Consider the following 22,223-nt stretch of genomic DNA (forward strand, 5'->3'; position numbering starts at 1 on the left):
CCTTCAGGCTGCCGGCGTAAGAATGTCCACTCACATGTCATGGTTGTTAAGGAGGCACCACCGAGGACACGGACCCACTGACGATGGCACCACGGCACTGCGGCCAAGTCAGGTGGTATTGGAAATCGAAGACAATGGGGCTGCTTAAATTCATTTTAATAATTGCGTGTAAACCGCCCGTTGACGCAGGTGAAACGCAGGTGAGCAGGTGAGCCGCCAGGCCGGCATACCTGGTCGAGTCGCGTCCATGTGGCCCGGCACTCGTGTGGAAACACTAGCACATGCCGGCAAAACGAGACTCGACTGCGAAAGTGTCCAATGCGATCGTCTGTGCTAGCGCGCTAGAGATCAAGAGTCCCGAGAGGCAAGCAACCAAGCGAATCGGAATCGCCCATCTAGCAACAGTCTAACAATCACTCTAATCGAGTCGTAAACCTGTTCATGCTGTTCTACCAAAGCGTCTTGTGTACCTAGGCGCTAAAAGGGACGGCCTATGATGGCTATTTTTATGCGCTACAATTGAATTCATACCTTCTTTCATACCTTGTTTTCCATAATAACAATATACATACATAGCTCTTGAAAGAACTGAATATTCTTTGGAAAGTTTGAAACCCATTTGTTAAACTTAACAACCTGATTAGAGATCTATAGGCAGCACCTTAAGCTGAGAGAGCAGAAAACTTAATCGCCGTGAATACAAGTTGATGTGTGTGTTTTAGATACACATGCTTGAGCGTCCGACTATCGATTGTTTGCATTGAGATTTGTTCGCACCTTTATGCTACAGCAAATTAATGACGCAACGTGTAAGTGCACTGGGAGAAATTCTTGTCCCAGGTCAGGAACTATGCAGCTAGATGGAAATTCCCAACCACTCTTGCGTTAGTTTAGGGTTCTAAATGGGCCATAAAACTCCAGAATCGACAGATGTTTGGGTTCCGGGAAGCAGGACCATCTTTCCATTTTTGCCTGCTCTTTCTTATCGCCTGGAGTTTTAACCTTGAAGTAGCTACGGTCGTACCACCCCGATAACTCGAGAAATTGGCACAGGTTGTCCTCAGGAATCCAGATATACCAAAGGTGCTCCCCCACAAGACCGATGAGCACTACGATACATATCGCGAGAGAGCCACCATTCTTTGGGGGAACCATCGCCGAGCCACTCGAACGGATACTGTGAGTTCGGCGGGCGGAAAGTGAGAAGACAGCCGGAAAACAACGGAAAGCAAATGGAAACCACAGCGAAATGAAGACGCAAATCGGCTTATCAGGCATCAGGCAGCAGCGATGATGTTCAGGCAAAAAGTCATCGCTGCTCCTCAAATATGTGATAACTCAATGGACGACTACGACGACGACGACGACCCACGATTACAGGTGTTTACGTTTACCGTGCCGCCTCGGCTGGGATGCCTCGGAACAGGTTCGCCGACTTTAATTAGCGGTCCGCCTGTCGACAGTCGTCCGCTCGCTCTGTCGTCGACCGTATTATTCAGATTACAAACTATATAGCCTAGGTATTCATTCGTATTTGCCTTTGCTTTCGCACGAAAATAGCTGAAAGCTCGAAGCTCGACTGTTGGATACCCGGTAAACTGAAGCACGATGGTTATTCCATTTTCTCGATTTCCTAACTCAAATAACACCAAGAACCTTATAGCTTCCGGTGGAATTCCTCTAGTATTACTTCATTGGTTGTTATTCTGCTCGATAATGTGCACATTTTGAATGAACTTGAAGATCAACCTCCAAGTGATTGCCCCACTGATAACACAGATTTATGAAGACGAACGGTACATCTCGAGCACGTTGGCTACCAGGTGATAGGGCGATATGTTATAGCCCACTCGTCCGTTCCAGCTCCAGTTCCCTATATATTTGGCCACTCCTGAACCCACTGGGTTCGTGTCGCGAACGAAACCATCAAATGGTCGAACCACAAGTGCGGGATCAACAGAAAGATTGGCACATTGAAAAAAGAGTCAAGGGTGGACCCAGTTCGACTACTGATGGGCATTGGCATTAAGTGGAGTTTAAGAACTTAATGAAGTTTATTATTTCTGGAGTTTGCTGATTTTGAAAACTAACCCTTAATGATTTTCGAACTCTATGGGGTGGAAAATTGCTTCGTTCAATACAAAAATAATTTTCCACTTTTAAGACGCAAAATTCCGGAAAAGAGCATTCCTCGATTGCGTGCATTTACATCGTTAGAATCTCAAAAATAGCTCCCCGCTTTCCTGGGCCGCGAAAATCACCTGCTTCCCCACACGTTACCAATCAATTGACCCCAATCCGCGACGACATTGCGTCCCACGCTGGTCCACTCTATAAATACGAATGCCGTGCTGAGTACAACACACGGCACACACATCTGCATCTGCGGCAACAATGCTGCAACACTTCTTCCCATCGGCAACATCCACATCCACATCCACTGTTCTGTTCGGTGTTGTTCTGTTCCACCGACGAACGGTCAAAACGCCACTGAGTGACTGCACCACACACACTACACACAACACCGCACACCACCACCACCGCCATGACCAACCCCCAGACCCCGCCCCTAAGCCCACAAGCGCAACACTGGCGCGCGCAATTTTCAAATTTACCGCCAAACGCGCCCACAACCGTACTCACGGAACCCAAGCAGATTTTGTATGGAATTAATCAGGAAACCCACTCAACTTGTCATTTGCGGATCTAGTTTTGATCGCAGCGCCACGGGAAAAGTTGCAAAATTAAGCGGATACCGCCAGCTATAGCCTCGATCGGTCTCTGAACCGATCCGAACAAAGATATTTGAGTTATTGGCGAAAATGTGTGCAACCGATTTGGCGCAAGAAGAAGCAAGCGACAATTTCTAGCCATCCAACGGACGGCAAGCTCAGTCTTGTACGAACCGTCGACGGGAGCACATATCGGTGGTTAGCAAACCAAAGGCGAACGGATATTCCATACATCAGTGGGGCCTACGAGTAAATCCTTTTGCCTGCCTGCCGTAGCGCCGCCTGATATATGGCACCTCCTATAGCTACATATACTATATAGATACCATATTATCAGAAAATCACCGCAAAATAATATTCCTAAAAATCCAACGCTCACTCGGGGCTGTTGTTGTTGTCTTCTCTCTGCGCTGCCGCCATCGACTGCGGCTGTACAAATGCCGCGTCGCTTTTTTGAGTGTATTGTATAGGCCAATGGCGTGGGAGAAAGAGAGCGAGAGAGCGTCGTAACGATTTCGCGGAGAGCGAGAGAGAATGCATAGAGAGCACCGATTGAAAGTTACTCTCGCCGCGAGAGGCAGTGCTTAAATAGACGGACCGCAGCTGAATCGCATTCAGTGTGTTTGTGTGCTTCGTGCGGTGCGGTTCTCTCTGTCTCTCTCTCGCCTTCCCCGAGTATTTTGCGTTGGTTTTTTGTCAACAACAAGACAACCCACAAAACCAAACCGAATTGTTCTCTATATAACGCAGAACCTAAATAATTCCGGAAAAACTCAAAGAAAATCCATCAAATATGTCGGCTGCTACGGAACAACAGAACAACGGCGATGTGGCCGTGGAGAAGGTGGCGGCGGATGATGTGTCTGCTGTCAAGGACGATCTCAAGGCGAAGGCGGCCGCTGAGGATAAGGCCGCTGCTGCCGATGCCGCCGGCGACGCGGCCGACAACGGCACGTCAAAGGACGGCGAGGATGCCGCCGATGCCGCCGCCGCTGCCCCCGCAAAGGAATCCGTGAAAGGCACCAAAAGGCCAGCAGAAGTGAGTACTAAACTACATAGCCAGTTGTTTACGCGGTAAAACCAAAACGAGGCGCCCGCTAATGATTCACTCCAATTCAATATGCGAGTAGCACTTCTTGTTCAGGGAAAAATTCTAGAAATAGATATACACACGTTTTTCGGAACAGCGCACTCTCTCAATGGCTTACATATGCCCCCAAAGGAGAAGGAGAGAGAGAGAGAGCGTGTATCTCATATAGCTCGGTTGCGCGTTTGTGTTGTTTACGATTAACCAAGATGATTGCGGGTCCGGCAATCAAAGATTATTGTTGTTAGGTTCAAATCGAGGTTAGGAGGGCCGTACTTATATAGGCGGGGAGTACAGTACAGTTAGCCAGGGCCTTTTCTTTGTGACCTGGAATGAAGCGGGGTGGGGTGGGTAATGTGTTTTTAATCAACCCATAGGTCATTAGCATTGACGTGTCCCCTGAAAAGCTGAAAAGCATTACACAGCAATAGATACATTATGGCTATAACTCATACGCTTGGCCTTATTTATCAGTCACTTGGGGCTACGGGAATTGCAAACGCAAATGCAAATGCAAACGCAAACTGAACGCGATGCCAATGCACTCTCTCAATGAAAACACACATTGCCGGCCGGTAAATTACTCATGTCATGTTTGGCCACTTTATTTTTGGTTAGTATCGCCAAGAGCACGCGGTATTCGAACAAGTTTTTGGGGGCCTGAAGCAGTCGCATTCCATAATCGAGTAGCACATTTCTTGATAAAAATAAAATAGTTCGGACAGTAAGGCAGATAAATTGGCAAATCAAGCGCTTTTCTCAGACTCAAACTCGAAATAAAAATGTACAGTTTAACGGGAGCGTGCTCTCTCCCTCTCTCTCTCTGTCTCTCCACGGAGAAAGATAGATACAAATAGAGAGCGAGAGCGAGGCCGAACTCTCCCTCGTAATTTGTATACACACCGTTTTGTCTGTTTGCGTATGTGCTTACATTTATCTTTCACTTTTTTCCGCTCTGCTTTATGCGTATTTAGCTTAGTACATAAAACAAGACAGCTATACAGGGTGTCGCAAAAGTTAGTTAGGTTTTCTTCGGGATTAAATGGAATAATGATCAACCTAAATAAATATATTGATATATGTTTGGTAAGGATGAGGAGTTAGTGGTACAGTAACACATTGCCTAGATTTCCAGATTAGTTTTGAAAAGTATTCACTATGGATTTCTTTGCTTAAAAACACCAAAATAAGGTCCTTAACTAAATCAAGATATGTTGATTACCCATTTATAACCCCAGAATGGAGATTCGCAGTAACGCCGGAGCTTAGTCCTTTCCAGTGCTGATACACCCTGTTCGTCTTAAGCCTCTATTGCCCTTTTCTCGAGTTCTGGGTCTCGTGACTTATGCTGTAAGCGATGTGGGAGAAATGGGCGATGGGTGGCCATTAATTTTGCACATTTTTCCACAGTCCGATTGTTTTTCGCTTCTTCCGCTTTGTAACAGTCTGGTAAATAGGGCCCTTGTGTTGCGGCTTCTCTTCGACTTGGGAACGTGACCGCCTATATACTGCCATAAACCATATACCATTATGTGTATCTTGTTGTTGGTTGGTCAGCGGCAAAAGTTAAACCCACGCATGTTGTTGTTTTGCGCCTTTTTTCGCTGCCGACGTCGCTGCAGCAGCTGTCGTTCGGATGGATGTGAGTAAGAGCGAGAGATTCATTCATGCAGTTCAGGTACAGTTTACAGTGCTACCGATTCAGATACTCTCTCTCTGCGGTACTCTCTTGCGCTCTCTCCCGCTCTCTATTTTACAGGGCACGCTTCGATTCGTATCTCACAGATGCGGATACATATGTCGCTGCCGGCGTCGCTGCTTATTGTTTTTTTTTTTGTTTTCCCCGCTTATGTAGTAAATATGTCGCCTTGTACATACAGCGCACAGATGTAACACGGCTGCACTTGTAATCCGCTCTCTCACGTAGCCTCTCTCTCTGTCTCTGTTTGCCGCAGCGAATTACATTGGCGCGCGCATTTTTCAAATGTTTTTTTACGGCGAAAATAACGATTTTCGTCGCTGCTTGTTTTGTGGGCTGAAAATATACATTTTATGACTATGTACACACGCACGGCAAGTTAAGAGGGGTATTGGATGCCCTTGATCAAGGAGATGTGTGGGTTTGAGTTGGGCGCGTAGGACTATTTCGCTGCTCTTCTAGTTATTCTAGCTCTAGAGGCCTAAACTTGCAGAATAGCAGAATCAATCATCATCTGAATAAACCAAAATAACTCTACTAATTTTCTCCCTAATTTTCACTCTTTCAGGCCAAATCCGCAGAATCAAAGAAGGCCAAGAAGGCAGCGGCCGCCGATGGAGATTCCGATGAGGAAGAGGCTCTGGAGGAAATCATCGAGGGCGACAGTGAAATCGAGAGCGACGAGTACGACATCCCCTACGATGGTGAGGAGGATGACATTGAATGTGATGGTAAGTTCACGGAAACACTTCCTTTTTCCGCATAAATCTAATCCTCCGATTTTCCCCTTCTCCGAGCAGATGATGATGATGATAATGATGACGGTTCCGGCTCGGACGATCAGGCGTAATAATAATGTAGTCAAAAATACAAACAAAAACAAACAAAAATTTAAATTAATAATAAATAAAAGTTACAAGCAAAAACAAAACAAAAAAATATAATAATAAACCAACAACCAGAAAATAAACCACAACAAGGAGAAGGAGGAGGAGAAAAAACCACAAAAAAATCGCAAAAGTATATAATTTTTATGTTTAAGAAATAATTTTTTATTTCTTACCTTATTTTAATTGTATTTTATGTGTACTTTTTTTATAAAAAACTACAAAACAAACAAAAATTGTAATTGAAGGCATTTTCGTATAAACGCAACCTATACGGAATCCAACAAAAAGTAAACATCCCCACTATATACAAGAACAAAACAAAAAACCAAAATCTTTCTTTCCTTTATCTCATAAGTCCTAATTTAAACGCCCAGTTTATGCGTAAAACAAAATATACAAAGATTTCAAATGTAGCGTAAACGAAGCCCGTGAATTAAACACAGATACACTCACACACGTACACGTATACAATATTTAAATTCATTATTAAATTAGACGTTACATTTGTGAATGATCGAAAGAAGCAAAAATACAAAAGTGAACATTTGAAATGAAAATGGAAAAAGAAACAGCAAATGCAATTAAATACAAAACAAATAAAACATAAAAATTGTATTTAAATAAATCGCAAAAATCATTGAAACCCAACACTCGACAAGCATTCAATGACACTCAAGTTTTATCTATGGTTTCAAAATTTTCGCGCCCACTGTGGCCACAGTCACCCAAATTTCCCAAAACCCAAGGCACTGGGACTTACTTGGTCTTCGCTTTTGGGGCAAATAACACAAAGAACATCGGGAAGTTTGAGTTCTAACCTTCTGTTTCGTTTCAGCATTTAACTATAAACTATGACTAATCTTAAGTACTTATGTCAGTATTAAAGCGAGGGGTTTATTATTCTGTTGATAAGTTGTGCGAGCGACTCGATGATAAGCCTAATTCATTTGTAAATTGTAAAAACCAACTCGAGAATCGAATAATGAGCAAGAAAATAAACTTTTAATGTTACATGTATCTATTAGTAAGGGTATCCAAATCCAAAACTATTTATACACAACACCGTACGAGTTCTCAGAATATAACGACTGATATTTGAAAACGAATTGTGCCCAGCTGGTCAATCACGGCACTCGACACTGAAACCAACCAACCACTATCCTCCAATCCAACCGATTTGTCCCGAAAAGACATCCACATATACACAAACCACCCACTGACCCAGATCCAAAATGCCAGAGGCTTAAAGCTGGCATTAATTGCCAGCAACTGAATAATTGAATGCAATAATTGCCAATGCGATATGCCCAAGATAAATGAACCGATTTGATACTGATAAAACAATAGCGAAACCACAGACAATGTTAAAGAACTATGCATTTTTGTAAATACCAATTACTCATGTATCTGCTTAGTGCTAAATTAACATCTACTAGTGCGGAAGGGCAGAAGACAGAACCACGAATCGAAAATGAGAATATGAAACAATTTTGAACGATGAAATAAATTATTGTAATTACGTAAAAGCGAAAACCGTACGTACATACCTATTGGCATCTACAAGATGCCAATAAAAAGTTTGTTTCAATTGCTTTTAGCCGTTTTGGGTGGGCCATCCACCTTCTTTTTGGTGTGTTAGGGGTAGGAGTGGTTATCCAGGAGCATGTAGGTACATAATTCATTGATTGGCCCCTACGTTACTCCGATCCATCCCTTCCATAGTTCCTGTTTGTATCCGGGGGTTGACAAGCTGGTTCCTACAAACCTCCCTAAAGCAAAAACAATTTAGTAAGGGATGATGGAAAAATTCAATAGAAAAACATCCTTTGATAACGTACCTTTTTCCGGGATGAAAATCGATTAGCTTCATCACATGCCAATTAATAAACGAACGAGTAAATGCTCCGATGGCTTCGTTTGGAAAATTGTGCAACTTTTGTATAATATTTGAATTCAAACTTAAGCGCCAAAATATCCTATTTCAACTCCTAAAAGCTTAAATAAAGCTTTTTTGCTACATGAAAATAGTATTATTACTTTATGAGTAAGGCGTATACAAATTACTGGCTTTGAATCTTTTAAATTTTGTAATTAAAATTATTCACCATATAATGAAATATCAAATTTAAGAATGAACTCTTAAATGATTACCTTTTATTTAAAATACAACTTTCATTTCATACTATTGCACGAGTCATGATGATGCGAAGGACCTGGTGACCTTCAGTATGTACAGATGCTCGCCAGGAATGCGTCGCTCCATGAACTTAACAGCCCGGAACTTGAGGCCCTCTAAGTATTTGATAATCTCCTCAGGCTTGTTCTCCCGCAGAAGGAGTAGGTAGAGAACGCCTCGAGGCGAAAGAATGTCATCCAGTTGCTTCAGTAGAATGTCCGTGACGCGTCGCCCATCCTGACCACCAGCCCAGGAGAAAACCAGATTGCGATCCGTTGAGGTTTCGCTGTGGGAATCGAAGTGTTGCGTTTGCAGCTCCGCATCGCTGGTGACCACATAGGGCGGGTTGAAGAGCAGCACGTCCACAGATTGCGAGCGCAGTGCGTCAGCTAAGCTGCAGCGAATGCTATCCAAGCGAGCTCCATTCCGTGTCGCAGTTCTTCTAGTGGCATTGCAGGCTTTCGGATTGATATCCGTGGCTAGGCACAGTGAAAAGCCAGCTAGTTTCTTAGCAAGCGCCGTGATAATAACTCCCGAGCCAGAGCCCAGTTCCACGCAAAGACGGGGCTGTAGCTGGTCCAGGTACTCCAGATCCTTTTCCAGGGCATCCAGTAGGAGGAACGAGTCCTCCGCTGGCTCGTAAACGTGTTCGAAATCCTCCAGGCTCAAGTGGTCGGTGTAGGGCGTCTCCATGACGGACAATAATAAGGTTTAAGATATGTTGGTGCTGAGAGCGGAGTCCAGGAGCGCCTGTCGCCGTCGCTGCTCCTTCTCTATCAGCTTGTGCAGACCCGTAAGCCGCTCCTGGCTGGTTACCAACACGTTGCTGATGACCGTCACCTTGTGCTTCACGTTCAGCAGCTCCTTCACCTTGTCCGCGAACTCGGGTATCTGACTCTGCGCTTTTTCGATGTCCCTGAGCTGGGCGGCCAGTGCGTCCAGTTGGCCACGAAGCTCCGCCTGTAACTGGATGGTGGAGGCCACACGCTCGTCCAACCTTTCGATGGTCGGCTTGAAGAGGTTGGTGATGCCCTCGGCGAGGATGTCGCGCGTGGGATTCGTGCAGAAGTTCTCCGTGTTCTCCTCCAAGGAAGTGACGGTGCTGTCCGAATCCATTGCAGAATTCTGGCCAGAAAACGAATTGGAGATGTTGTTAGGGGCCCCCCATTATTATCGATGTATCGAGTATTTTTGGGGGGCAAGTATTTCGATAGTCGCGCAGAGTATTTTTATTGGTCAATGTCACAGACCTATCGTAAATTGCTTCTAAAAACTAATTATGTGATTGATCAGACATTTAAATAAAATAAAATTGGCTTATGCCAAATATATAATAATTATTTTCATTTGTTTTAAAATTCAACACAGTTGACAACCCTGTGGAAATTCAAAGAGTCCTTCAGACTATCGGACGTGCACATTCCAAAGTTATCGCACGCAACCTCCTGGCGTTATCGATATACGGGATGTACGCACTCAGCCATCGCTAATAAAGTATAATAATAAGTAATTAAGAAAATTTATGCGCTGATTAAAGCTGCCGATGAAATGGATACGTACTCGGTGGACGTGGTGTACCAAGCAATCAGCGCCCTCTTCCAGGGCAACAACCCCAAGGAGCAGGAGAAGGCCAACAAATGGCTGCAGGACTTCCAGAAGTCGGTGAGTGATAGTCGCCCGGTATACGAAACCTCACTGCGTTGGCTAAGTTTTTTGTTGGAATCATTTAAAGATCTATTCTTGGACGATTGCGGACGAGCTGTTGCACCAGAAGCGAGACCTCCACGCCAACTACTTTGCTGCCCAGACCATGCGGAACAAGATACAGAACTCCTTCAGCGAACTGCCACCGCACACGCACGAATCTCTGCGGGATTCCCTTATTACACACATAGGCCAGATCGACGAGCAGACAGACAATGTGATTGTGACACAGCTTAGTCTGGCGGTCGCGGATTTGGCTCTGCTGATGGCCAGTTGGCGGGAGCCGATCAACGATCTCCTGGTGACACTGGCGCCGCATCAGTGCGCCATCTGGCCCCTGCTGGAGGTGCTCAAAGTGCTGCCCGAGGAAATAGACTCTCGGTATCTGCGGCTGGGCGCCAATCGGCGCGAGGAAGTGCACAAGCAGCTGGACGCCAGCGCAGAGTGCGTCCTGAAGTTCCTGTGCATGTGCCTACAGCGGGAGGATCTCGACCAGCAGCGCGTGTGGAATGCCGCGTTGCGCACCTACAGTGCCTGGCTGGTGATCCATGCCTTTCCCGTCTCGCATGTGTATAACAACGCCCTCACCCAGCTGGCCTTTCGGTTGCTCTCGCTGCCAGAGACCACGGGAAAATTGCACGACAATGCCACTGAGTGCGTGTGTGCCTTGCTCTCCTGCATAAACACACGACAGGATAGCGCCAGCGAACCGGAGTCTTCTTTCGAGGCACAGATCTTTGGAGCTGTCTGCATGCTGGAGACTCCCTATCACTTAAGTGTTGCGCACGAGGACACCGATAAGACGATCAACTACTGCAGAATTTTCACTTCCTTGTGCGATGCCTTCTTCTACGATTTATTGGCCGATGCCCAGAAGCCACACTACAGTTTGAAAGGACTGGATCTTGTGCTGCTCTGCGTCGGGCACTTTGACTACGAGGTGGCTGAGATCACCTTCCACCTATGGTACAAGCTCAGCGAGGATCTCTTCCAGCGCAACGAGGATAAGCTGACGGCTCTATTCCGGCCGCACATTGAGCGACTGATAAGCGCCCTGTTTCGTCACTCGCAGATGGAGAGCGACCACGACGGGCTCATCGAGGAGAACAACAATTTCTTTGTGAGTGTGTGATATTTAGACATTTAGAAATGGATGTGCTCTTTTATTTCATAAGGTTGTCAAATTATTTATTGCTAGTTAAGTGTAAGCCAACTAGGCATTTATGGGTAGAACCGGTTTTTTTAGTTCTCTACTTTTACTCGCAAATCAGTAGCGATTTTATATTTATAATTTTACCCAAAATAATTGTTTGATTACAAAATTTACAAATCTTAAAACTATTGAATTACAGGACTTTCGACGCAAGGTCTCAGATCTGATAAAAGACGTGGCCTTTATAGTGGGATCCGGAGCGTGCTTTAAGCAAATGTTTCATATCCTGCAAGCACCAGAAACTACGTGGGAGTCCACGGAAGCAGCACTGTTCATTATGCAGAATGTAGCCAAAAATATACTGCCGTACGTATAAAACTGTTTAGTACCTTAACAAATTTATAATGCTTACCTTTCAGAGATGAGAACGAGGTGATTCCCAAGGTGGTGGAGGCGATTCTTAATATGTCGGAGCAAACGCACATAGCAGTTAGGTACACTGCGATTCTTCTGATCGGGGAACTATGCGACTGGATTGAGAACCATACTGAATCCCTGGAGGCAGTCCTCAACTTTCTGCTGTACGCCCTGCAGCAGAAGAATGGCTTGGCGCCAGCTGCGGCCATTGCATTGACCTCCATTTGCTCCGCTTGCCGACAGAAGATGGTGTGCCACATCAGCGGTCTTGTGGAGATCGCCCGCAGCCTGGACAGCTTTCAAATAAACAACGATGTGGCAATAGGCTTGTTAAAGGGCATATCGCTTATTCTGACACGCCTGCCACGCGAGCAACTGCAGCCTGCGCTGCGGGAAATCGTCGGTTTCCAGCTGCAACCGCTTGCTCAACTGGTGGACAGCACTGGAGGTAGTGTTCAAAAGGGAGAGCGCACCGATCCCGTTTACTGGATAGATCGAGCCTGCGCCATTATCCGGCACACGAATCCCGACGTTCCCGACAACGTCGAGCACCCCACAGTAGCTATTCTGAACGACGCCTGGCAGCTTATATCGCGGGTGATGGATAAGTACCAGAGTGACCTGCGTATTATGGAGCGCACCTGCCGACTGATTCGCTACGGCATTCGCATGGTGAGAAAGCAAGCGATGCTGCTAGTGGAACCGCTGATCAAACAAATGGTTGTGCTGTATGCTGTGCAGCACCACAGTTGCTTCCTTTACGTGGGATCCATACTGGTGGATGAGTTTGCAAAGTCCAGCGAGTGTATTGGTGGACTGTTAGAGATGCTTCAGGCATTTATAGAACCCACCTTTGGCCTGCTGCAGATGGAGAACGGCCTGAAAAATAACCCCGACACCGTGGATGATTTCTTCCGTTTGGCTTCGCGTTACTTAGACTGTTGTCCCCACCAGCTGCTCCAGAGCAGTCTTATCACTCCGATCTTCCAGTGTGCTTTAATAGCCTGCTCCTTGGACCACCGCGAGGCCAACTCCTCAGTGATGAAGTTCTTTATCAATCTGTTGGTTTGGGGCAGATCGAATAACCACAGTCGGAACGCCGAGTGTCGTCCCTTGGTGGTGGAGCTGGCGAATCAACATGGCGGAGCTCTGGTGATGAACTTGATTCAAGCTTCGGTCTTTCAACTGCACTCTTACATGCTGGTGGATGTGGCCGAGGTGCTCCACGAACTGAAGCAGGTGGTGGGCAACGAGCGGATGCAGCCGTTCCTGGCCCAGGCGCTAGAGGCACTTCCCAAGAAGAACAGCGGTGGTTACGTGACAGCCACGCAGCAACAGCTAGACGAATTCAGCAGCACAGTTCTGAGGTGAGCACTTTAAACTAGTTTGTTTGTTCTATATTCAACGTACTTTCTTCTTGCAGAGCGGACACAACGAAAGCAATTTCTCAAGCCTTGAAAACCTTCACGCGACTCTTCCGCTAATCAGATAGACGGATGGAGATTGATTCGGTTGATTCGGTTGATTCTGTACATTTTGGATGATGTATGTAATGTGGCAAGGGTGCTAGGAATTTGTTAAAAACGCACGTAGCCCTCTATTTATATTATAGTTGAATCGATTGTTTGACGTAATAAGTTATATATAATTTGTAATGTACATTTTGAGTGCGGTCAAGAGATCCTCACAGAATTTAGCCATAAGTTATTTACGTAATAGTGCACTCCTAGATCTAAGTTTAAACCCTAAAATGACTCAGAAACAAACATAGGCATAAAGCAAACCATTAAATATATACCATTTAGATTTAATTGACCAAATTCGCCAGTCAACGTTTTCTGTTCTGATAAACACTTGAGTATAATATTTATTTATTGAAAAAAGCAATCACAAGGCATTGGGCTGGAAAAAAAAACTCTGGGAGCTGTGTTCGTTCGATTTGTCTGATGTTTCTTCAGGCTGATATGGAATACTAGGCATGGATTTTGAGACAGTGCGTCATTGACTTTCGATAATACATTTGTGATTTACGTTGCGGGAAAACTGTGCACGGGTTAGTCACAACTCCCATTGGGTACCAACTACAGAGAAGATATCAAACAATACGTAACATGAAACATAAATACGCTTAGACTAACCTTTAAGTTCCCAAAGCAGTACGTTACGAACATAAATTTCTTGTTTCGGATTATATATTAGTCGCAATATTAATGTAAGCTATCTATGTACGTAGACAAGAACCAATTTTAGTTTAATTATTGGAAAATCATCGATTATGTTCTAAATATCTAACATTTTAATTTGAAAATCACAGGTTTAAAAAAAACGAATTAAACATTCAAACGAAGAAACGTACATGTTTTTCAAAATTGTTGGCTAAATTTGGCTGGGCCTTTGTGACACACTGTTCGCGAAAACGGACTACATTGGTGGAGGACAGCGTTGGTAAATATGACCGCTACCTTAAAGGTTGATAAATACTCCTTTCACCTTAAAACTAATTGCACACATTATCTAATTGCACTTTCCGCCTGACAGCTAAGGACTACAGAACAAAACATTAAACTAATGGATGAAAATTAGAGCGGAGATTCGCGATTCAAATTGTTTCAGTGCGAGGATCGATCTTGTGAATAGCCTGCATGAGGCTCTCGATGTTCGCTGTGTTGATGCCCTGCTTGGACATGTCAGTCAGTCGATCGGTGATCGGCTTTTGGTCCTGGCCGCGCTGCCACCTGAAAGGATAAGGCATTCAGATAATCCATTTTTGATAGCGGAACAAATGGACCTACCACAGGTGGGCGCAGGTGTGGAGCAGGGGAATGTACAGCGGCAGCAGATCTATGTCGCACAACGTCTCGAAGCGACTCAGTGCCAAGAGGGCCCACCTCTCGGCCGCGTGATGAGGCACTGGGGATGAGGTGCAGGCAGCCACTAGACGGCAGAGTATTAAAAGCACCGGTCTTGATCGATTCATGTATATCTTGTTCAGCAAGCGAAAACAGTTCTCCAGAATGGGTATGGCCATCTCGTTACGCCGCTCATCCAGAAACTGGCACGCCCTGGTCAGTTCGTCGTGCTGCAGGAAGCGCAGGAAGTCCTCCGAGTCCCTGAGTTTCGCCTGGCTTGCCACATACGTTAGGAACGCCTCAAAGGCCGCACTCCGTTCGCCAATCAGCTCGGACTTAAAGTTGCCCATCAGTACCTTGGCTGGAAAGTACTTGTTGGCCATTTCGGCCGGATGCTGCCGCTTAAGGCCCAGATAAAGCTCCCGAAAGTCGGTGTAGCGGCGTTCAATCTTTGCCGGCTGAGTGTCCTCCGTGGCGCCATCCTGCTTCACAGTGAGCTCATAGACCACGAACCGCTTGATCTTCACATCCTCGCCATCGGGAGGCATTATGTGGGCCAGCAAGATGTCAAAGCGGAGCACGGTGCTCCCATCAGTGGTCGGCTTATACTCCGCAGTAGTGGGTCGCTCCCAGACACCTAGGAAGATATAGACATTTTTCAGCTTAGAGAGTTTCCACTGTACCTACATATTTTTTGAATGTGAGATAATGGCTATACAAACCTTTTTGGAGCGCCTTATCTGATTCGGGAGGGGGAATGTCGAGGGCCGCCGCCTCGATGGCTGGGCTGTCCAGCTCATCCGGACCGGGTGGCTCCCCATCGAAGGAAGGCTGGTGTGGCGGGCGCTTGGCCATCACGGCGTGAACTGGCGGAGAAAAAAATATCACCAAATGAACGATGAACTGCTAATTGGAGGTTTCACTTTGCTCACTGGGCATATGGGTTCTATGAATCTCTTTGTGATTTCTCGCTGGACTGCTGTTTTCGATCCGCAGCTGGGCACTTGCAATTCGCGTCTGGTTTACGGCGGATTATGCGGTTGGCATAGTTCAGTCAATTTACAGTGACTAATTCCGCCCCAAACAAAAACATTGCAAGTGGGACGGAGGTCTTTGTTTTGTGCGTGTGAATTCCGCATAGGCGACCTCTGGAACACCCTACGCGGGTATGGCTCTTAGGGAACACTTATAAAAACTATGATCTAAACCTTTAACATTTATTAAATAAGTCCATAAATGGTATAACAACTACTCAGAAAAATTCGTTTCTTGTAGTTCAAATACTTATCATTTACTGATAAATAACATAAGCAACAAGTTAGTTTTTAAGTAAAATTGTCCATATAGTAGGGTATGAAAACATTAGTGCTCTGCAATCTGGCAGCCTTAGCAGTTAATAACTTTTAAAGCGACCTTAATATACCCTTTTGGTCTTTAAGTCGATAACATCTGTAAAGGCGCGACTGTGGGTTTTGTAAGCAAATTAAAGCCAAGGGTATGTAACTGTGCACTTAACTTAAGATTTAAAGATTTAAAGATTGGGCAATTAGCAAAGTTTCAAAAACTAGTAAGCTTTAGCTTGACTTACAAACTAATCTACTTAATCGGCGTAGGGTATGTACACTATTAAACCGTACAGTTGGCAGCCCCATTAGCAGTGCAAAAGTCTGGCAACTCTATGTAAAACTGCTTCCTCTTCCCGAGTAAACCAAAACACCCACTGAAGAAAATAAAAACCAGGAATATTACAAAGAGAAGATGACGTTGCCCGAGTTTTTTGGCTGCACCTTCATCGCCTTCGGACCGCCCTTCGCCTTGTTCGTCTTCACCATCGCCAATGACCCGGTGCGGATCATCATTCTGATTGCAGCGGCGTTCTTCTGGCTGCTTTCGCTGCTGATCTCTTCCCTGTGGTATGCCTTAATTCCGCTGAAGGAATTCCTGGCTTTCGGCGTGGTCTTCTCGGTGTGCTTCCAGGAGGGCTTCCGCTACATTATCTACAGGATCCTGCGCAGCACGGAGCAGGGATTGCATGCCGTGGCGGAGGATACGAGAGTGACGGACAACAAGCACATTCTGGCCTATGTTTCCGGCTTGGGATTCGGCATTATATCTGGGATGTTTGCACTGGTCAATGTGCTGGCTGATATGGTAAATCCATCAAAGATACGTAATATGCTCTGACCAATAACTTATCTTGTTTTTCAGAGTGGTCCCGGCACCATGGGCTTGAAGGGCGGAACTGAGATGTTCTTCGTCACCTCGGCTGCCCAGGCTTTGTCGATTATCCTGCTGCACACCTTCTGGAGCGTCATATTCTTTAACGCATTCGACACAAACAACTATATCCACATAGGCTATGTGGTGGGCAGCCACCTGTTCGTCTCTCTGATAACTCTGCTCAATGCCAATGAGCTTTATACGACCACCCTGCTGATAAACTACTTGGTCACCATACTTACGGGAGTCCTGGCGTTCCGGGTGGCTGGAGGAACTTCTCGCAGTTTCAAAAAATTTATTACATGCCAGTAAACCAGCACTTAGTATTAACAGCATAGTTAATAGCTTTTGTATAACATTATTAAACAAATTACCTTGTATATGCTCGATTAGTGACACATTCTATGGACTTAAATCCCTATTGCTAAACGGATTCTTTGAAAATACATACATTTAACGAATAAGAAAACGTAAAGTCCTTGCGACTTCCCCAATGAATATACACAGACATATATAATATTTAGGATACATTCTTTTTAATGAGAATAAAAGCACTAGTATTAACATAAGGCTTAGTCTGTCATTAACTACTGACTATAGTCCATTTTCCTAACATTAATGCCGTAGTCGGCCAAAGCCGGCTGTAGATCCTCCATGGTCAGGGTGAACTTGCGGTCCTTGGCCTTCGATCCTCCCGGTGTATTGGTAGTTTGCATATGAGTGCGGGCCTTGGAGTGCTGCAGTGCATCGTCGATGATGTCCGACATGTACTTCTGGGCAGCAAGGCTGATCAGCCGAATGATGCGCTTGTCGTCCGACTGGAATCCTCCCATGTTCAGATAGTGCGAGGTCACCGCATCCGGAATCAATGGAGTATAATCCTCCAGCTGCGACATGAAGTCGCTGAGATGGGAAGCTGGTGTGGTCCTCTCCCGATCTCCTCCGCCCCCTCCTCCTGAGGATTGTCCATGGTTTACATGACTGCCTGCGCCACCGGCGCTGTTGTGGTAAATAATTCCGAAATTGGAGCCCACCATCGCAGAAAAGTACAATACAAATTAAGCAGCGCAGAAATAGTGATGGGAGATGCTCGTTATCGATGTGAGGTTTCGAAACACCAAAAGCGAATTGTTGCGGTCAGTACAATCGATTCCTTTTACGGATCGCAATCGATTAAAATACAGCATACATACATACAAGCCAGCTGAGATAAACAACTTTTGGAAATAAATAACAAATAAGTGGAAAACAATGGCTTCCGATGGCGAGGACATGAACGTTACACCCGCAGAATCTTTGGCATCAGCCACGGATACCGAGGACGAGGAGACGGACTCGCCAGCACTGCAGTCCGACCTGAATTCCGATGAGGAGCAACTGGACGTGGAGGAGGTGCCAGCGACGGCGGAGGATGCGGAGATGGATGAGCTGATGAAGCAGCTGGAGGATTACACGCCAGCCATACCAGACGCCCTCACCACGCACGCCCTGAAAACGGTAGCTATAACTTAGTACTACCTATTAGAGCATTCTTGACATTCCATGTATCCTGCAGGCTGGCTTCTCCACAGTGGACCCCAAAATAGTGCGCCTCATCTCCGTGTCCGCGCAGAAATTCATCTCGGACATTGCCAACGACGCACTGCAGCACTGCAAGACGCGCACCACGAACATCCAGCATTCCAGTGGACACAGTTCCAGCAAGGACAAGAAGAACCCCAAGGATAGAAAGTACACGCTGGCCATGGAGGACCTGGTTCCGGCTCTCGCGGACCATGGCATCACCATGCGCAAGCCCCAATACTTCGTTTAGGTTTAGTTAAGCTCGAAAGTTTTCAATTGTACGCATAAAAATAACTATTTTCTTTCAAGATATAAAAACACGTTAGCGAGGCACTAGCTTTATTACACCAACTAGAAATTTGGCGCCACAATGTTAAAGAACTTGTTGGCCAGCTCAATGCCAAAGAAACAGGCAGCATTGGCGGGGAAGGCTCGGAGCATTATGGGCGTCACGCCGCGGTATAGGGCCAGCGGTCCATCCTTGACAATCAGATCCTTGAAGACACTGCGAATGCCGTGCTTGTAAGTGCCTTCGGGAGCCGATTGTAGGCGGCTCTTCAACACGTCGGCTGGCATTCCCAGAATCCAGTAGGCCATGCCGGCCACTCCACCTGCGAAAATCGTTGAGGCAGTGCTAATTTGGCCAGTCTCAGACTTCGCCTTGGCCACATCCTGCAGAGCCTCGTAGACCAGGAAGTATAGCCCGTTGGCGGGCAAATCCCTGAGCATTGTGGCGCAGCTGCCCTTGAAGACGCTGCGTAGTCCACCCTCCTTGTACAGCTTGCCGGCGCAGTCGATCATGCCGGTGTACTTGCGCTGGCCTCCCTGGCCCTGCTGCGTCTGCAGGAGCACCTTGATGCGCTCGCCGGGCGCCATGATCAGGGTGGAGAACAGGCCGGAAAAGGAGCCAGCCACGAAGATTTGCGAGTAGGTGAGCTTGGCGTCCTCGCCGCGCTGCTGCAGCCGCTTGCCCAGCGCGTAGCCGGCGAAGCACATGGCAAAGATCGGAGCAACGCCCGTCAATGGTGCGGACATACCCTTGTACAGACCGCGGACGCCCTCGTTCTTGATGGTCTTGGCCGCACAGTCGAAGGTTCCACTGTACAAGGGCTGCTCCCCCGGCGCCGGACGCGGCATGGTTTGCAGGCGCACCTTGATGGTGTCCAGTGGATGGCCAGAGAGCACATTGCAGATGCCACCGAATCCGCCGGTCAGGAAGGACTTCACTGGATTCGCTTTGCGCTCCGTGGACACGTTCTCCGTGGTGGTCATGGCTACAGGTTGCTTCTCCTTCACCTTCACACCGGCAGCTGCTCGATTTGGGTACTAGTAGTGTTGCCTCCTGGCAAGTCAAGTGGATTATTGGAATTTGCACCTAGCCGATAGTTTCGAACTAATCTTGAGCATACTACAGCGATAAGGAGAGAGGCAACATTACGTCACAAAGTGCTGATTCCCCCCACAGATTCTGCGGATAACGAAAGTGCACTCTGATATCACAAATTTTTGCCACGGAGGAACTTGATCTTCGAGTCAGCAGAGCAGTTTTACTGGTTTGAAGATCTTTATGATTTCCATATGTTGCAGCAGGGTCCAAAGTCCGCCTATGTGCACCTGCGCCTTTTGCGGTTTTTACTGGCCCTACAGCCCTAAATAATTAAAGTGATCTATGGCACTAAAGTCTTCTGTATTGCCCTGTAATAATTTGTTACTTTTTTTTTTAAATAATAAATAACATTTTAACGAACGCAAGTGTGAGCATTCAAATACGCTAAATTTGCCGGTCTGTGTGAATTGCTTAGAAACCCAGTTGGCAGCGCTCTTTCGATGTTCTTGTCGACCGGCCGGAATTTCTTTCGTGTTTTCAGGTAAGTTCGTGCGAGATTCGCTTAATTATCTAAAGTGCCGCTATTATATACTGCATTTTGTGTGCAGCTCTCGCCAATTAGCAACCTGCAGTGCTAGAATGGCGAGCGAAGTGGAAAAATCGCAATCGGCAGCTGCCAGTGAAGACACAATTTTTGGAAAGATTTTGCGCAAGGAGATCCCATGCAATTTTATCCACGAGGATGATAAGGTGAGATAACGGTCCATTTGCTTGGTAGATACACATATAGCACCAGATATTACCCGTTTAATCTTTCCCAGTGCGTTGCTTTCCACGATGTGGCCCCCCAGGCACCGACCCACTTCCTGGTGATCCCGCGTAAGCCGATTGCCCAACTCTCGCTGGCGGAGGATGGAGATGCCGATCTGCTGGGACACCTCATGCTGGTCGGCCGCAAGGTGGCCAAGGATCTTGGCCTACAGGAGGGCTACCGCGTGGTCATCAACAATGGCAAGCACGGCGCCCAGTCCGTTTACCACTTGCATTTGCACTTCCTCGGCGGCCGCCAGATGCAGTGGCCACCAGGATAAGAAGCACTCTATTGTGGCTAGCAGATCCAAGATCATTTCTACACCAGTGGACTGTAAGCTCCAAGACAATTATTGAAATAAATTATGTAAAATACTAAAAACAGTGTTTCTTATCCGTATCTTTTCTGAGCCGTATCTTTTTTAAAACCTTAAAAAACAGAGAATTCTGCCTTTACTGCAACACAAATAATACTTGCCATCCTTCTTAATACTTCTTCATTTTTTCCATAAATATTATTAAAAACTTAATAGGAAATTAAAAAATAGAAGGTTAGATCTGACGGAAACTTAACAGCGGAAATCGCTCTTTGAACTCGACGACGCGGTTCAGAAAGCCGCGCAGTTTACCCTGATTACGGCTCCGGTCCGCAAAGCTCTCGGGATCCAGGCAGTTGACGAAGATCTGGTCGGCGCCCAGCTGGTGGGCAATGGTGCCGCTTCGACGCAGTGGCCGCCGCATCAACTTATCCAGCTTGGTGCCCACCACCAAAATTGGCACATGTTTCAAAATGGAACGCGAATGCCGATGGCGATGCTTGCAGATCTGGCGCAACGGATCGTACAGCCAATCGTGGAGGCTGTCCTGGGAGCTCAGGTCCAGCAGGTTGTACACTAGAACAATGCCGTCTATATTCTTATAGAAGCTATCGCGGTGCTGGCGGCGCAAGCGCCAATCGCTGTTCAGGTCGTAAAACTCCACAAAGTAAAGGATATCACTGGTGGTGGGCGTACTCCGCAGATACGGGTAATTCTCGGAGCCCTCCGAGGAGGAGGGCGTGAGCGGTAAGATCACCGGATTGGGATACTCATGCATCCGCACCTGGACATGCCATGAGTTCTCGCCAACGGTTCGCGAGGATGGAGTGGGCGTACTCTCGCTAGTGGCCAGCAAATTGGTCAAACTAGTCTTGCCCACACCTGCAAATAAACAAACACTATTGACACCAGTCGATGGATGTATTTATGTTAGCCCACCTCTGTCGCCCAACATCAGTATGCGGACCGTGGACACATCCTTGAACTGTTGCTGTCTCATATCTGTTTTTTCCGAGTGTTTTTAGGGTTCTGTGTTCGTGGCCTCGAAGTTTAGGACTACGCACTAGCCATGTTTGACCGGAACTCATTGGATCCTCGCCTACTCCGTTCCAATTAACTTGCTAAAGGACTGCATGGTGATGGCACTATTAGTTAGGGCACAATAACTGGCACACAGTAGTTTCCTGTGCCAAATTGCCACCAGTGAAAGTAGGCTTAGATTTGAATAACCGATTGAAATTGAATTCTGTTAACTGTGTAAAAGCACAGTTCTAACATG

At 46.4% G+C, this 22,223-nt stretch overlaps 11 protein-coding genes across 13 annotated transcripts; 5 read left to right on the forward strand and 6 right to left on the reverse strand.

Moving 5' to 3' along the window:
- Window positions 1–2,781: 2,781 nt before the first annotated feature.
- Window positions 2,782–6,739, forward strand: LOC120449275 (bacchus). 2 transcript variants are annotated; one of them, XM_039631668.1, is made up of 4 exons: window positions 2,782–2,930; window positions 3,483–3,771; window positions 6,087–6,249; window positions 6,319–6,739. In XM_039631668.1, exons 2-4 carry the CDS (start codon window positions 3,526–3,528, stop codon window positions 6,366–6,368), a joined length of 459 nt encoding a protein of 152 aa, XP_039487602.1. In that variant the 5' UTR covers window positions 2,782–2,930; window positions 3,483–3,525; the 3' UTR covers window positions 6,369–6,739. The 2 variants fall into 2 exon arrangements, with proteins under 2 accessions (XP_039487602.1, XP_039487595.1); XM_039631661.1 differs by lacking the exon at window positions 2,782–2,930 and having other exon boundaries at window positions 3,345–3,771.
- A 1,808-nt stretch (window positions 6,740–8,547) lies between these two features.
- On the reverse strand, window positions 8,548–9,277 carry LOC120446893 (methyltransferase N6AMT1). The gene has a single exon (XM_039628114.2). It carries the CDS (start codon window positions 9,275–9,277, stop codon window positions 8,603–8,605), a length of 675 nt encoding a protein of 224 aa, XP_039484048.1. The 3' UTR covers window positions 8,548–8,602.
- Window positions 9,278–9,295: 18 nt separating this feature from the next.
- On the reverse strand, window positions 9,296–9,833 carry LOC120446901 (SNAPIN protein homolog). The gene has a single exon (XM_039628127.2). It carries the CDS (start codon window positions 9,698–9,700, stop codon window positions 9,296–9,298), a length of 405 nt encoding a protein of 134 aa, XP_039484061.1. The 5' UTR covers window positions 9,701–9,833.
- Window positions 9,834–10,032: 199 nt separating this feature from the next.
- On the forward strand, window positions 10,033–13,895 carry LOC120446872 (transportin-3). The gene is made up of 5 exons (XM_039628081.2): window positions 10,033–10,246; window positions 10,317–11,408; window positions 11,641–11,807; window positions 11,861–13,225; window positions 13,282–13,895. The coding sequence occupies exons 1-5, from the start codon at window positions 10,133–10,135 to the stop codon at window positions 13,340–13,342; spliced, it is 2,799 nt and encodes a 932-aa protein (XP_039484015.1). The 5' UTR covers window positions 10,033–10,132; the 3' UTR covers window positions 13,343–13,895.
- Window positions 13,896–14,032: 137 nt separating this feature from the next.
- On the reverse strand, window positions 14,033–15,840 carry LOC120446880 (sorting nexin-21). Of its 2 annotated transcripts, none has more exons than XM_039628093.2 (4): window positions 15,631–15,840; window positions 15,430–15,573; window positions 14,651–15,344; window positions 14,033–14,593 (listed from the first exon to the last, which is right to left on the reverse strand). In XM_039628093.2, the coding sequence occupies exons 1-4, from the start codon at window positions 15,644–15,646 to the stop codon at window positions 14,458–14,460; spliced, it is 990 nt and encodes a 329-aa protein (XP_039484027.1). In that variant the 5' UTR covers window positions 15,647–15,840; the 3' UTR covers window positions 14,033–14,457. The 2 variants fall into 2 exon arrangements, with proteins under 2 accessions (XP_039484027.1, XP_039484035.1); XM_039628101.2 differs by having other exon boundaries at window positions 15,640–15,839.
- Window positions 15,841–16,374: 534 nt separating this feature from the next.
- Window positions 16,375–17,446, forward strand: LOC120448102 (gamma-secretase subunit Aph-1). Its single transcript, XM_039629908.2, has 2 exons — window positions 16,375–16,858; window positions 16,916–17,446. The coding sequence occupies exons 1-2, from the start codon at window positions 16,466–16,468 to the stop codon at window positions 17,237–17,239; spliced, it is 717 nt and encodes a 238-aa protein (XP_039485842.1). The 5' UTR covers window positions 16,375–16,465; the 3' UTR covers window positions 17,240–17,446.
- LOC120448127 (transcription initiation factor TFIID subunit 10b) lies at window positions 17,442–18,031 on the reverse strand. Its single transcript, XM_039629946.2, has one exon. It carries the CDS (start codon window positions 17,962–17,964, stop codon window positions 17,515–17,517), a length of 450 nt encoding a protein of 149 aa, XP_039485880.1. The 5' UTR covers window positions 17,965–18,031; the 3' UTR covers window positions 17,442–17,514.
- Window positions 18,032–18,098: 67 nt separating this feature from the next.
- Window positions 18,099–18,808, forward strand: LOC120448113 (transcription initiation factor TFIID subunit 10). The gene is made up of 2 exons (XM_039629919.2): window positions 18,099–18,424; window positions 18,483–18,808. The coding sequence occupies exons 1-2, from the start codon at window positions 18,179–18,181 to the stop codon at window positions 18,738–18,740; spliced, it is 504 nt and encodes a 167-aa protein (XP_039485853.1). The 5' UTR covers window positions 18,099–18,178; the 3' UTR covers window positions 18,741–18,808.
- On the reverse strand, window positions 18,793–20,193 carry LOC120448093 (congested-like trachea protein). Its single transcript, XM_039629897.2, has one exon. It carries the CDS (start codon window positions 19,760–19,762, stop codon window positions 18,842–18,844), a length of 921 nt encoding a protein of 306 aa, XP_039485831.1. The 5' UTR covers window positions 19,763–20,193; the 3' UTR covers window positions 18,793–18,841.
- A 7-nt stretch (window positions 20,194–20,200) lies between these two features.
- On the forward strand, window positions 20,201–21,009 carry LOC120448120 (histidine triad nucleotide-binding protein 1). Its single transcript, XM_039629932.1, has 3 exons — window positions 20,201–20,358; window positions 20,426–20,567; window positions 20,639–21,009. Exons 1-3 carry the CDS (start codon window positions 20,318–20,320, stop codon window positions 20,906–20,908), a joined length of 453 nt encoding a protein of 150 aa, XP_039485866.1. The 5' UTR covers window positions 20,201–20,317; the 3' UTR covers window positions 20,909–21,009.
- Window positions 21,010–21,164: 155 nt separating this feature from the next.
- LOC120453897 (rab-like protein 3) lies at window positions 21,165–22,081 on the reverse strand. The gene is made up of 2 exons (XM_039638819.2): window positions 21,884–22,081; window positions 21,165–21,826 (listed from the first exon to the last, which is right to left on the reverse strand). Exons 1-2 carry the CDS (start codon window positions 21,942–21,944, stop codon window positions 21,180–21,182), a joined length of 708 nt encoding a protein of 235 aa, XP_039494753.1. The 5' UTR covers window positions 21,945–22,081; the 3' UTR covers window positions 21,165–21,179.
- Window positions 22,082–22,223: the final 142 nt, after the last annotated feature.

Source organism: Drosophila santomea, chromosome 2L (assembly GCF_016746245.2).
Source record: "Drosophila santomea strain STO CAGO 1482 chromosome 2L, Prin_Dsan_1.1, whole genome shotgun sequence".
Taxonomy (NCBI): Eukaryota; Metazoa; Arthropoda; class Insecta; order Diptera; family Drosophilidae; genus Drosophila; species Drosophila santomea.